The following is a 13,332-nucleotide window of genomic DNA, read 5'->3' on the forward strand; positions in this document are numbered from 1 at the left end:
TAATGTAAATATCTTTTTGTTTTCCGATGGTCTTAGGCGACCCCTGTGAAAGGGTCGTTCAACCCCCATAGGGGTCACGACCCACAAGTTGAGAACCGCTGCTAGCCACACATGTTTATTGGTTACTTGAAATGTGGCTAATGTGACTGAGGAACTGAACTAATTTTAATTCCATTTAAATTTAAATAGCCACATGTGACTGGTGGCTGTCCTATTGGACAATTCAGCTCTAGACTATGAAAGAAAGTGCCTTAATTGAATTGTTTTTAAATGACATCGGTGCAATGTCAAGAGACTAATGTATAATACAGTGAAGTACCACTCCATAGTAGTAACGTTGACTTTGTTTTTTTATAGAACTCCCCTCCCTGCTTCCTATAGTTGATGTAGCTGAAGCCTTGCTCCATGTTAGAAATGGTGCCTGGTTCTTGTGTCTGTTGGTGGCCAATGTTCCTGATAGTTTCAATGAAGGTAAATATATTTTTAAAATGGGATATTGAAGAGATTTACTTGGTCATGTACTGGACCTATTTTTGAGCTAAGAAGTAACATTTATGGGGTTTTGAGATTTGTCCTTTGAAAGTTTATTAGTATTAATTGTAGAAATATTGAGTTTAGAGATTTCAAAAATATTTTGAGATTACAAATTTAAGTTCCATGAGTATGTAGCAGGAAAAAAAAAATTTTTTTTTTCTTTTGGCCATTGGTCACCAGTGCTATAATAGGACAGCAAAAAATACCAAAGAACTGGAATATAATCCATATGGTCAAAGAGCAAAGAGAAGCCATTTTACTTACAAAGCTTAAAGTAATAGAGACTATTCAATGTTCAGTTTGCAGGGGCCTGATAAAAAATGGAGAACGACAAGATGAAGAAAGTCTTGGAGGAAGGCGCAGGACAGATGCCTTACGCTTCTTATGTAAAATGAATCCTTCTCAGGCCCTCAAGGTCCGAGGCATGGTGGTAAGAGATTGTATTTTTGTTTGTTTGTTTTTAGCTGAGCCATCCTGCCTCCTGTTGGCAGCTCAGCTTGGGCTGGGAATCGAACCACTGTTGCTCAGAGCTCACACTCTTGAGTGAGCTCTTAATCAACTGAGCAACTCGGCCCACCCTGATTGTTTTTTTGTTTGTTTGTTTTTGTTTTTTGAGACAAAAGCCTTTATAAGGACCAGGAACTTTTTTCAAGACGGTTTTAGAATCTTGTAGAGAACTATAATTATATATGGGATGTATTACACCTCCCTCTGGGTTTTTGTGTTTTGTGATAGGCCTTCCTCTAAACTTTGGAGGCGTTAGATTCTGAAGCTTCTTGACCCTTTTCCTTACGATATTGAGTTCAATTTCTTTTGTTTGTTGTGTTAGGTGGAAGAATGTCACCTGCCAGGCCTTGGAGTAGCTTTGACATTGGATCATACTAAAAATGAAGTCAGTGAAGATGGAGTGAGTGACTTGGTTTGTTTTGTTAGTGGTTTGCTTCTTGGAACAAATGCAAAAGTCCGGACTTGGTTTGGAACTTTCATCCGAAATGGACAGCAGGTGAGGGATAAATATCTGTATTGGCTAAGAATCAGGATATTTTGGCAGTCAGTAAAAGGGGAACAAATACGTTTAGAATGATGTCATTAGACCAGTGGTTCTCAAATTTCTGAGCCTCAGGACCTCCTAACATTAAAAAAAAAAATCATTGAGGCTACCAAAGAGCTTTGGTTTATGTGCTTTTATTTATTGGTATTTACCATATTAGAAATGAAAGCTGAAATACTTGAAATATTTACTTGATTCACTTAAAATAACAATAAAAACCCATTAAATGTGAACATAACATTTTTTTTTTAATGAAAAATAGCTGTATTTTCCAAAATAAAATAAAAAAATCGTTAGTGAGAAGAGTGGTATTGTTTTACATATTTGCAAATCTCTTTCATGTCTGGCTTAATAGAAGTTTTTGGAAAACTGCACTGTACTCTTGTGAGAAAATGAGAGTAAAAAAGGCCAATATGTCTTAGTGTTATTAAGGAAATATTTTTGACCTTCTAGACCTCTTGAAAGTGTTTTGGGGTTCTCCAGTGTTTTAGGTCAGACTTGTGAAAACTGTATTAGGTCATCAAATAAGTTGTTATTATAGTCTGTAATTTTTATATATATATTTTTTATTGTAAAATATACATAACATAAAATTTACCATTTTAATCATTTTTAAGTGTACATTTCAGTGTTATTAAATACATTCACAATGTTGTGCAACCATCATCACCATCCATCTCTAGAACTTTTTCATCGTCCCAAACAGAAACTCTGTACCCATTAAACGATAAGTCCCTGTTCCCCCCTCCCTCCAACCTCTGGCAACCCACATTTTGTCTCTAGGTACATAATATAAGTGGACTCATACAATATTGTGACCGGGTTATTTCATTTAGCCTAATGTCCTCAATGTTTATTCATGGTGTAGCAGGTATCATAATTCCCTTCCTTTTTAAGGCTGAATAATATTCCATTGTATGTATATACCACATTTTATTTATGTATCCTTTCATCTATTGATGAATATGTATTATATTTTGCAACAGTTTTTAATTTGCAAAATATTTTACTTTTTCAAAAAACATTTAATGGTAGTTCTGTAAATTGAGTCCCTCTGAAGGAACTAATGCAGACTGATTTTTAACTCGTTGAGATCAATAAACTAGATGGTAGTAGCATGTGTTGTTCTTAGATCCTCCAGCCTTAGATCCCCACCAGCTTTTCTGTATCCAAGTTCTACTCTATTTCTAGCCCATTTGAAAACTAATTTTAAACTTTGCTTTTTAAAAAGGAAGATAACATTTAGTGTATACCTTCTATATGTCAGGCACTGTGCTAAACACTTGGCATGCTCATCTTGTATTTATTTAATTATCCTTTGTGTGCAATGCATTTTCTTATTTGAACCTATTATTAAAACAAGTGTATCATATTTTACTTGGAAATATGCTAAAAATAATAACTAGCATTTGTCTAGTCTTTTATAATTTGGGACTACTTTCATATGTACTATCTTTGTTCATTCATTCATTGGTTTAACAGACATTGAATGCTTGCTGAATGAATGTCAGGCACAATGTTAGGTCCTGCCAAGTAAGAGATGAATAAGACGTTATCCCTGCCTAAAGAACTGTGGAGGTGATATACTTATAAACTCCTGATTTACAACAGCCCTGGGAGTTATATATTATTAATAAAATATTCATTTCCTTGTCATTAAGGAAATTGGGGTTCAGAGAGGTTAACTAATTAATATACCTAAAAGTATGTACTCAATAGTAGAGCTGTTGTTTAAATCCAAGATCTTGTGTTTCCAGAATCTAAGCACTTTCTACTATGCCACATATGACTCTATCAGTCGTTATATATTTGAATATATATTGTACCGTCTAAACGATATTTTACCATTCAAATTGTCATTAATTTAGTATTTTCTGTACAACCATTTAAATTAGGCTGAGTAGAGTATTCTTAAAATGAACCAGTGAATTTTGTGTTTGCTCAGTTGGTTAAAATGAGATTCTGCAGTTATGACAGCCTCCTTAAATGGGTCAATTTCAAGTGTTTAACTAGGGAGCTTTGTTTGAGCATCCTTTTGACTTAGTAAGTGCTCCATGCTTCCTTCCTTTTGTGAATCATGTTCTTACAGAGAAAAAGAGAGACCAGTAGTTCTGTCCTTTGGCAAATGAGAAGGCAGCTTCTTCTGGAGTTGATGGGCATTCTTCCCACAGTAAGAAGTACCCGCATTGTGGAGGAAGCTGATGTGGAGATGGAGCCCAATGTGTCTGTGTATTCGGGGCTGAAAGAAGAGCATGTTGTGAAAGCCAGTGCACTCTTACGTCTGTACTGTGCTTTGATGGGGATCGCTGGACTCAAGTATTCAATAATTTGATATTTTACCTTTTTATCATTTTACTTTCTTGTTTCTAACCCCAAGAAAGTGAGCTAAAGGTCTTTTATTCTGAGGATTTGGGTTTTCTTTTGGGTTTAGGTAGTGGTCTGGTCTGTAATATCAAGAATTAAGACCTAAGGCAAAACATCCCCAGCTGGGACGTATCCATCTACTTTTGGTCTGATTGTAAATATGGGCGGGGCTAAAGCAGTTGAAGAAACCATGACTTCACCACAGCTTGACATGAGTATTATTAGTGATCTGTGAGTGGTCCTTTACCTAGCCCATGCATCTAGTTGAAGTAAATCTCGCCTACGTTTTCTGTTACAACTGAGATCATAAATGGGTTAAAATTGATACGATATGATTATTAAGTACAGGGTTTCTTATTTAGTCACTGACTACATTCTTTGAACAATGTCCTCAGCTATTATACTTACAGTCCTCACTTTGCATGTCTTTAATACATGTGTATTTCAGTTAACACTGTTCAGTTAAATAACATCTAATATTGTCAGTTACCATGATACATTAACCAAGATACCAACTTTGCTGAGCACTCTTCAAGCCACAGATCACTGTATAAATAAGAGGTACACGTCACGATCAGTGGCCAATTGCATCATTTCTTTTAAAGACTCAGTGACTGGTCACTGCACATCTATTACTCAGTTTATTAACAGACAGCAAAGTGGGTAGTTGTATTTGTCACCTTGTCTCTCAGTGACAAATCCATGTAACATTTTATAAAAATAGATAATTGAAAGAGGGAATTTGCCAATAAAGATGAAAGTAAGTGTAGCAAAGAAACAAATTGTGGTAATGCTGGAAATAACATTTGAACCAAATGTAAATGGAAGAAATAGCTGATGGTGAGAATGTTGACACAGCTGCCATTTGAGAGACCCTAGATATGTAGCCCGAAGAACATATTGAAGGAGAACTTAACGTAACTGAGGAAAGCCATTGTGACAAAAAGGATGAGTAAGTCCCAGAGGAAATGATACTGGCAAAAATCTTCACATTAAAGGAACTCGCAGATATTTCATGACTGAAAAACTACAAAGAATAAAATGGTGGTAGCTGATCCACACTTAGAAGGTGGCATGACAGTTCATCAAGGCTTAGAGAAGATGCTCACTCTGTATTATAAGTTACACAATGAGAGTAAAGCAAATGCTGTTCAAACTCCTCGAAAATATTTTTATAAAGAAAACACTTTAATTCCCAATGATTCTAATATTTTCAATTATAGAGTGCTGTATAAATATTAGTTATATTATTTTCATTTCTCTATGCATTGTAAACTGACAGAGTTTTTAATGTTTTGACAAAAAAATTTAAGGGTCATGGAACAGTTGTAATTTTTCCTATTGATTTTTAAGATTGAGATGCATAATTTCAGCATTTCAGCGTGTATGGTATTTTTAAGCTTCCACACTATCGTGCAAAGTGAAGACTGCTTGTATTTGTGTCTGAGGAAAAACACTCATAAATGCAAGTTTTGCTTTTGACAACTAAAGATGTTAAAGTTGTTATAAATAGCGAGGTATTATTATAAAGCTCAAAATTTGTATCTGAAAGGTTTAACTGTTGGGAAGTTCCTTTTCTTTCTCCCTTCCTCAACTGAAAAAGTAAAGCCTAATAATGTATTCCTTTTTTAGACCAACTGAGGAAGAAGCTGAACAGTTACTGCAGTTGATGACCAGCCGTCCTCCTGCTACGCCAGCTGGGGTTCGCTTTGTTTCACTTTCCTTTTGTATGCTGCTGGCCTTTTCTACACTTGTCAGGTACCTTACTGTATAAGTTGCTCTATTTCTCAAGGTCTGCTTTTGTCTGTTTATTTCTAATTAAAAATTTTTCAATTACAGTTGACATTCAATATGGTATTAGTTTCAGGTATACAGCATAGCGGTTAGACATCTATATCATTTACAAAATGATTCTCCCAATAAGTCTTGCATTTACCTGACATCATGTATAGTTATTACAATATTATTGACTATATTCCATAAGTTGTACTTGACATCCCCATGACTCGTTTGTAACTGCCAATTTGTACTTAATCTCTTCATCTTTTTCACTCAGCCCCCCAACCTCTCTCCGATCTGGCAACCATCAGTTTGTTCTCTGTATCTATGAGTTTGCTTCTTTTGCTTGTTCCTTTATTTTATTTGTTAGATTCCACATGTAAGTGAAATCACATGCAATTTGTTTTTCTCTGTTCGACCTATTTACTTAACAAAATACCCTCTAGGTCCATCCATGTTGTTGCAAATGGTAAGACTTTATTTTTTTTTATGGCCTAGTAATTATTCCATTATATATGTACCACTTCTTTATCCATTTGTCTTTTTTTTTTTTTTCTTAAAGCTGAGTCATCCTGCCACCTGTTGGCAGCTCAGCGGCTGCTCAGCTCTGGCTGGGAATCGAACCGTTATTGCTCAGAGCTCAAACTCTTGAGCGATCTCTTAACCAGCTGAGCCACTCGGTCAGCCCTATCCATTTGTCTTTTGATTAGCGCATTTAATTCCATTTGAATTTAAAGTAATTATTGATAGGTATGTATGTATTGCCATTTTATTGTTTACTGATTGTTTTTATAGTTTCTGTTCCTTATTCTTTTGCTCTCTTCTCTTGTATATTGTTAACTCTGTAGTGTCATGTTTGGATTCCTTACTCTATTTCTTGTATTATCTCTTGTGTATTTTTTGGTTTGTGGTTACCATGTGTTTCATATATATTACACTAAGCTATGTTTATAGCAGTCTATTTTAACTTGGTCACTTAAGTGCAAACACATTCTATAATCACTACCATTTTTACTCACTCCTTCCATGTTTGTGTTTTTATCATTATTTAATTCCTTGGGGGTGTGTGTGTGTGTGTGTGTGTGTGTGTGTGTGTGTGTGTGTGTGTGTGTATCCCTTAATTTACTGTTGTAATTAGACATGGTTATCCTGCTTTTGCCTTTTCACCTTTGTAGTAATAGGAGTTCTGTTCGGCTAGTCTTCAGGTGGTTCTCAAGGGTGGTGGTTTTGTAATTTAGTTGTAATTTTGATGTAGTTGTGGGAAGAGGAGAGCATAGTATTTACCTATTCCACTATCTTGACTGGAAGCCTGCTCTTATTTATTTATTAAAACACATGTATAGCATTAATTAGGCTCTTACACAAAAATTGGTCTAGGCATGGACAGTGGTATTATCTTTTAGTAAAAGGTTATCAGTATCACCTACTGTATGCAAGTCATTTAATTTATAAAGTTTCATATACACATTGTTTTAAAGGAGTCAAAATAGTTCTCAAGATTTATTAGGGCAAATAGCAGTCCTTACTCCCCTCCTCATTTCCCCTTCCCTAGAGGTAACTTCTTTAGTTCTTTTAGCTGATTCTTTTGTTTTTTGCTACCACATCTTTAAATGACATGTTTGTATTTGCTATCTCTTGACTTTTCAATTTCATGAGTACTTGTTGACTTCCCACTATAAAAGATGAGGAATTAGTTCTTTGTTTTCTCTCTGTCCCAACACATCTGCATATCCTTCCCATCTTGCCATTCTCCTAGAACAATTATATTATAATTTTGCTTTGACCAAAATATAGTTGTTTATATTACACTATGGGAGCACAACCATTTACTTTTCTTCTGCAAAACTTGTTTTTTGCATTAATAATTAGTTTGTGTCTTTGTTTTTTGTTTTTCATTTGCCTTTAGCCCTTTGGGGATTCTGTGGTTTAGAGTGGTTGGTTTTTTTTCCTGTCAGTTTAGTATTTTGCTTTCTTGGGTCTGCTAAGTCAGTTATTACTCATCTGTATATGGTGTAGCATACAGTATTTTCTGTTGTTTTCTCTCATTATCCTGTGCATTTATGCCTTTTACAAAAATCCGTTTAATGTCTTTTGGAGTTTCAGGAGGGTATGAAATTAGGCACATGGCATAAAGTGCTTTCTTTTCTCTTTACCTGAAGTAATTTCTAAACCTCATTACTTCTAAGATGGGTATTTTTAATCCTTATTTTATAGGAAGGAGAGCTAAAGTTCAGAATGATTATTTAAATTTCTTGTTCAGGGTCACATTACCAGTAATTAGCAGAGATAAGATTCCCACTCAGGTCTGGCAGACTCTAAAGGCTGTAATTTTTCTATTGCATAACACTGTAGAATGATTTAGGTATGGCTGAGAGTGACTTTTTAAATTTTCTTATCTTGGGGTAGCAGGCATTTCAGTTGCTTTTGTTTTGCCCATTTACACTGCAACGAAGTAGAAGGAGATCAATGAAAATTATTTTTAGAAGTCAAAGTTAACTTGTACCTTTCAATCTAAATCTAGGAATTCCTATTTAAAAAGTCATTTTTGGCATATTTTATAACCATTTTTCATATCTGATCTGTGCTGTCTCTTTTTTCTATTTCTTTTTTCTTTCTTTCTTTTTGAGTAGTGATCACTTATTTCTCTACAATTTTGAGTGCTTCTCCGAATGTCTCTATAAATTAAATTGCATTTTCCAGGTAAAAGATGGACTACGTTGTTACTGTATTAGTACTCAGTTCGTGACTTTTTGATGATCTCAATAGCAATTAATGGCCAATTCAACAAACAATTTGAATTGATATTTCAAAATAGGGAAGGAAAAAATGATTTCTACCAAAATCATTTCAGAATGTTTTCTTATTCTTATGCTAGTATATCTGATTTAAATCCGTGACATTCTGGTATGTTTTATATAGTACACCTGAACAGGAGCAGCTAATGGTAGTGTGGCTAAGTTGGATGATAAAAGAAGAAGCTTATTTTGAGAGGTAAGATGACTTCATTTGTTTCAGTTAGCTGAGTAAATTTTTCTTCTCCTCTGTTTGGAAATTCATATTTTCTTTTCTGTTTCAACAGTACTTCAGGTGTCTCTGCTTCTTTTGGGGAGATGTTATTATTGGTCGCTATGTACTTTCATAGCAACCAGCTTAGTGCTATCATTGACTTGGTCTGTTCCACTTTGGGGATGAAGGTAATTTTCTTTTATCGTCTTTCTAAAGAAGGTGTTTCTAAGTTGGGCATTTTCCTGTAGTGTAAAGTAAATAGATTGTTTTCATTTTGAAGTTATCTTAGTTGTTTAATAGTTTGAAATGTTATCAGGCGCTCTTAAAAAAAACTACGTTATGAAAACATTTATTTACAAGAATATTAGATGTTCAATATAAAAAGCTCAGAAAACAGAAAAGAAGGGAAAATATAATTCCTTTGTTCAGAGATATAAAATATACTACTGTTAACATTCTGGTGTCTGTTCTTTCTTTAAATTGATATACATATTTTGTAATTTTAAAGAACTTAACAATATAGGATGAACATTTTGTCATATCAGTAAATATTCTAATACAATATCATTTTCAATGGCTCTGTAGTAGTCCCTCATATGGACCAATCATGACTTTCTTAATGGATCTTTTCTTATTTACCATGTAGATTTTGCAATTTGGGAATAATGCTTAGATGAAAAACCTCATTTAAATACACCCACAGGCATTCACACATGCTTCAAATGCTTTTTGGATTATTTCTTTAGCATAAAGTTCTAGGAGGCAGTTACTAAGTAAAAGAGTATGAGGATAAGGTGTTTAATTGCCAGATTGTCTTCCAGAAAGACCATACCAGTTTAACTGTTCTCATTAGTGAATGAGAGTACCCTATTTTTCTATAATTTCCCTATCACTGGGCATTGTCATTCTTTTTAATCTTTGCAAATTTGATTGATGAAAATCGTGTCACTTATTTTGCATTTCTTCTATTACTAATGAAACTGGTTTTTATTTATTTTTTTTGTAGTCATAGTTTATAGTGGGTTTCCCTGGTAGTTCTTAAAATTTATATGTTTTATCTGGTTTCTTTTTTTTGTGAAGGCTTATCAATGTCCTGGTTTTGCTATGGGGATTTTTATTGATTTAGTCTTCCTTTCACTGATTCATATCATCCGTATATAGAGTACAGGGGTTGCCAAAAAAATGTATACACATTTTAAGAAAGGAAAGCTGTATTAAAATTGTAATGTTCAATATATACCGATAACAAAAGATGAATATAAGTCATGTTTTACTTCTGCATTTACAAGAGATGCTCAAAGTGGTTACCATCAGCGTCCAGACACATTTGGTTACGGTGAACCACTGCTTGAGCAACATTGACCAAAGTGTCCAATTGTATACATTTTTTGGCACCCCTGGTATATAAGGGTCCCTTTATATATAAATGATATGCCATTATGCCTTATATGTCATATTTCATCTATTTCAAGACATGTATTTTACCCAATATTGAATTAGGATGATTCATCTTACAGTTATGTGTAATGTTAATTGGTAGTGTTTCCCCCTTTTTCTTGAAAAGCTATTAAATTTTCATCAATGTACCTTATAATCCTTAGTGTCTTTAAAAGTGGAGAAGTACAATATGTTGCAGTTTATTTTTCCCAGTTGTTTTGCCATGTGGAAATTATTTTTTTTATGTGTAGTGTATTAAGTATTTCTTTTGTGGTTCTTAACTTTGCTGTTATGCTTAGAAATGTTTTTCTTTCCTCAGGTTTATAGAAATGACCACCTATATTTTCTTGTAGTGTTTTTGTGGCTTCATGTTTTATATGTTTTACACTTAAATGTTCAATACATTTGTAGTTTATTTGGGGTATGGTGTCATGTGTGCAAATACATATACAGTAGGTCCTTGAATAACTTTGTTTTGTTTAACATCATTTCGTTATAATATTGAGGAGATGCCGTAAGAACCTAACTCTTGTTTATATCAATTAGCCTATGGTAAAATTGTTTTCATTATAAGTTATTTCGCTTGAAGTCGCAGAACCTGAGGACTTACTACATATATGTTGCCCAGAAAGGTAGCTGTCCCACCTCCTTTTATTAAATAATCCACATCTTCCCACTAACTTGAAATGCCAGTAATAGTATTTACTAAGTACTTTTATATGTTGGTTCATTTTCTGAGGAAAAACACACTTTAATGTTGGGTTTGAGAAGCCACTTCTGAAGTAGAGTATTTCAACATTAATTTTATATATCACAGTTATTTTAGGTAATTACCAGAGAAAATTGTGCTTCACATATTTTCACATGCTGTTGGAATTCTTTTGGTTGTTTTAGATTGTAATTAAGCCAAGCTCCTTGAGCCGGATGAAGACTATCTTCACACAGGAAATTTTTACTGAGCAGGTACTTCTTTTAACTGTATTCTTAGGTACTTCTTTAAGTTTCTTTTACAATATTCTTTGGGGGAAAACTTGTATATATCATTTTACTAGAATAATAAGATCTTTTTCTATTCCTTTTTAGTTTCCAAAGGTTATGTTAGTTTAATCTTTGAAACATTTATAAAGAATAATCCTATTAAATTTACTTTTAAAACTACTTACTACATGTGAAAGCATGGTTTGGGTTTTTTTTTTTGGTTTTTTTAGCTGAGCCATCCTGCCACCTGTTGGCACCTGAGCAACAGCTCAGCTCAGGCCAGGAATCCAACCGGCGACCCTGTTGCTCAGAGCTTGCACTCTTGAGCAAGCTCTTAACCGACTGAGCCACTAGGCTGGCCCCCACGAAAGCATGTTTTAAATTTACATATTTTGGAAACTTTGAGTAGATACTTAAGAGTATGGTCTTAGATATTGATGGTGGGGCTCTCCCGTGGAGTAATCATTTAGATTTGTCAGAATTAAAAATAAACCAGAGACCTATTTAAACCTTTAGCTATAAGGGTGTTTTCTAACTAGATTATAAGCTAGAGTCTGAATTCTTTATCTCGTATTTACATGCTCTTATTTGGCCTCAGCACTTTTGTCCATGGGTAATCCTAAGGATATTTTATTTTTTCAGCTAAGGAAACTATTCTAAAACTTAGGATTAATTCATAGATTCATTTATCAATTTAAATCTCAGAATATAAAAAAGATATATGTCTTAAAAAATGAAATATTTGAAAATCATGAATCCATAATTGTTGCTTCTTTTAGGGTGATTAATAGTCTCATCTCTATACCAAACTCATTTCTCCCCTCAATGTACATACACTCCCACATAAGAGCACATAGAACATAGCACATATGAGACTCATAAGTTATTTTTCACATGTTTAATTTGAACTAACTGGAAAATAACTTTGAGGGAGGGTCTTTGAAAGACAGAGGTCTGTGCATGACACACTGAAAATAACAATAAAAATTCCCGTTTATATTTATGTGATACTTTATAATGCACACGTTTTTCAAAAAAATGATCCCCCTCACGAACACCTTTTGAGGCAGGTAAGACAGTATTGTCCCATTTTGTAGATAAGAAACTAGGCTCAGAAGATAAAGTGACCTTACCCAAAGTCATTGAGCCCAGATTTTATGATTCCAAATTTTATATTTTTTAATTTATTGCACCATCACCCACATATCTGTGTTTAAAAACAAAAAAAATAAGAGAACTTTACAAATTCCTAAATGTATGCTACTTCATCATTCAAAAATAATTAAATCATGTAATAATTGGTTTTTATCATTCATTCCTAAGGATCACACTTGCATTAACTTTGACAGTTTACCTGTTAATCCTCCTTTCCAAATAATTTTTGGTATATGGTTCTGTTATATGTATTAATACTATTTTTTCCTTTTAGGTTGTCACAGCTCATGCAGTTCGGGTCCCTGTCACCAGCAACCTGAGTGCTAATATCACTGGATTTTTGCCTATTCATTGTATTTACCAGCTTCTCAGGAGTCGTTCCTTTACCAAGCACAAAGTGTCAATAAAAGTATGACCTTACATTTATATTTTAAGCTACAACCTACCTTAATGCTTTTTTCCCAGTTCTGTTTTAGCTTGTAGGGCCTGTACTGTTGGTTTTGTATATGAAATGTGTCTAGTTACTAGTCATTTATATAATTATAGTAATTAGGAATTTAATTTTAGATTTTAAAAATAATATAACTTATTTACAAAATGTACAATATTACTAATTCATTTAAATCCTCAATAATAGCATATGACTATTTCATTAAACCTTAGAAAGAAATAGCCATTCTCTATAGTTTGGTCTAATTCACCAATCTAAGAAAGTTGCTAGTCATCTTTAACCAGTGTTTGTGCATTTGTCACAAGGACACCCAACACCTAACTTGTACATATATTGATATGTTTTCAGTTTTTTATAGTTGGTTCTATCAAACAATTAAAAGGTCCTTAAAGAAAAGGCTGAATCTTGGAGGTAAACATATCTGTTTGAACCTTTTCTGTAGGCTCTTTTATTTATGAAGAACAATGAACAATATATGTATTGATATGTCAATTTTAGTTATCTTTGTTTTTTTGATTTAGTGAAGTTAATTTTCTAGCTAGATTGTGTCTTCTCCTTTATATATATATATATATAT

At 33.6% G+C, this 13,332-nt stretch overlaps 1 protein-coding gene across 3 annotated transcripts in view; it reads left to right on the forward strand.

Moving 5' to 3' along the window:
* INTS2 (integrator complex subunit 2) overlaps positions 1 to 13,332 on the forward strand; it is a 45,390-nt gene that overhangs the window by 5,098 nt on the left and 26,960 nt on the right. For all 3 annotated transcript variants that reach the window (XM_019636771.1, XM_019636770.1, XM_019636772.1), the window contains exons 5-13: positions 358 to 471; positions 834 to 964; positions 1,364 to 1,537; positions 3,675 to 3,901; positions 5,582 to 5,707; positions 8,648 to 8,719; positions 8,808 to 8,922; positions 11,066 to 11,134; positions 12,579 to 12,713. In XM_019636771.1, the coding sequence (XP_019492316.1) occupies positions 358 to 471; positions 834 to 964; positions 1,364 to 1,537; positions 3,675 to 3,901; positions 5,582 to 5,707; positions 8,648 to 8,719; positions 8,808 to 8,922; positions 11,066 to 11,134; positions 12,579 to 12,713 (1,163 nt within the window). The remainder of the gene's footprint in view (positions 1 to 357; positions 472 to 833; positions 965 to 1,363; positions 1,538 to 3,674; positions 3,902 to 5,581; positions 5,708 to 8,647; positions 8,720 to 8,807; positions 8,923 to 11,065; positions 11,135 to 12,578; positions 12,714 to 13,332) is intronic.

This window comes from Hipposideros armiger, unplaced genomic scaffold (genome assembly GCF_001890085.2).
Source record: "Hipposideros armiger isolate ML-2016 unplaced genomic scaffold, ASM189008v1 scaffold_29, whole genome shotgun sequence".
In the NCBI taxonomy this organism is placed as follows: domain Eukaryota; kingdom Metazoa; phylum Chordata; class Mammalia; order Chiroptera; family Hipposideridae; genus Hipposideros; species Hipposideros armiger.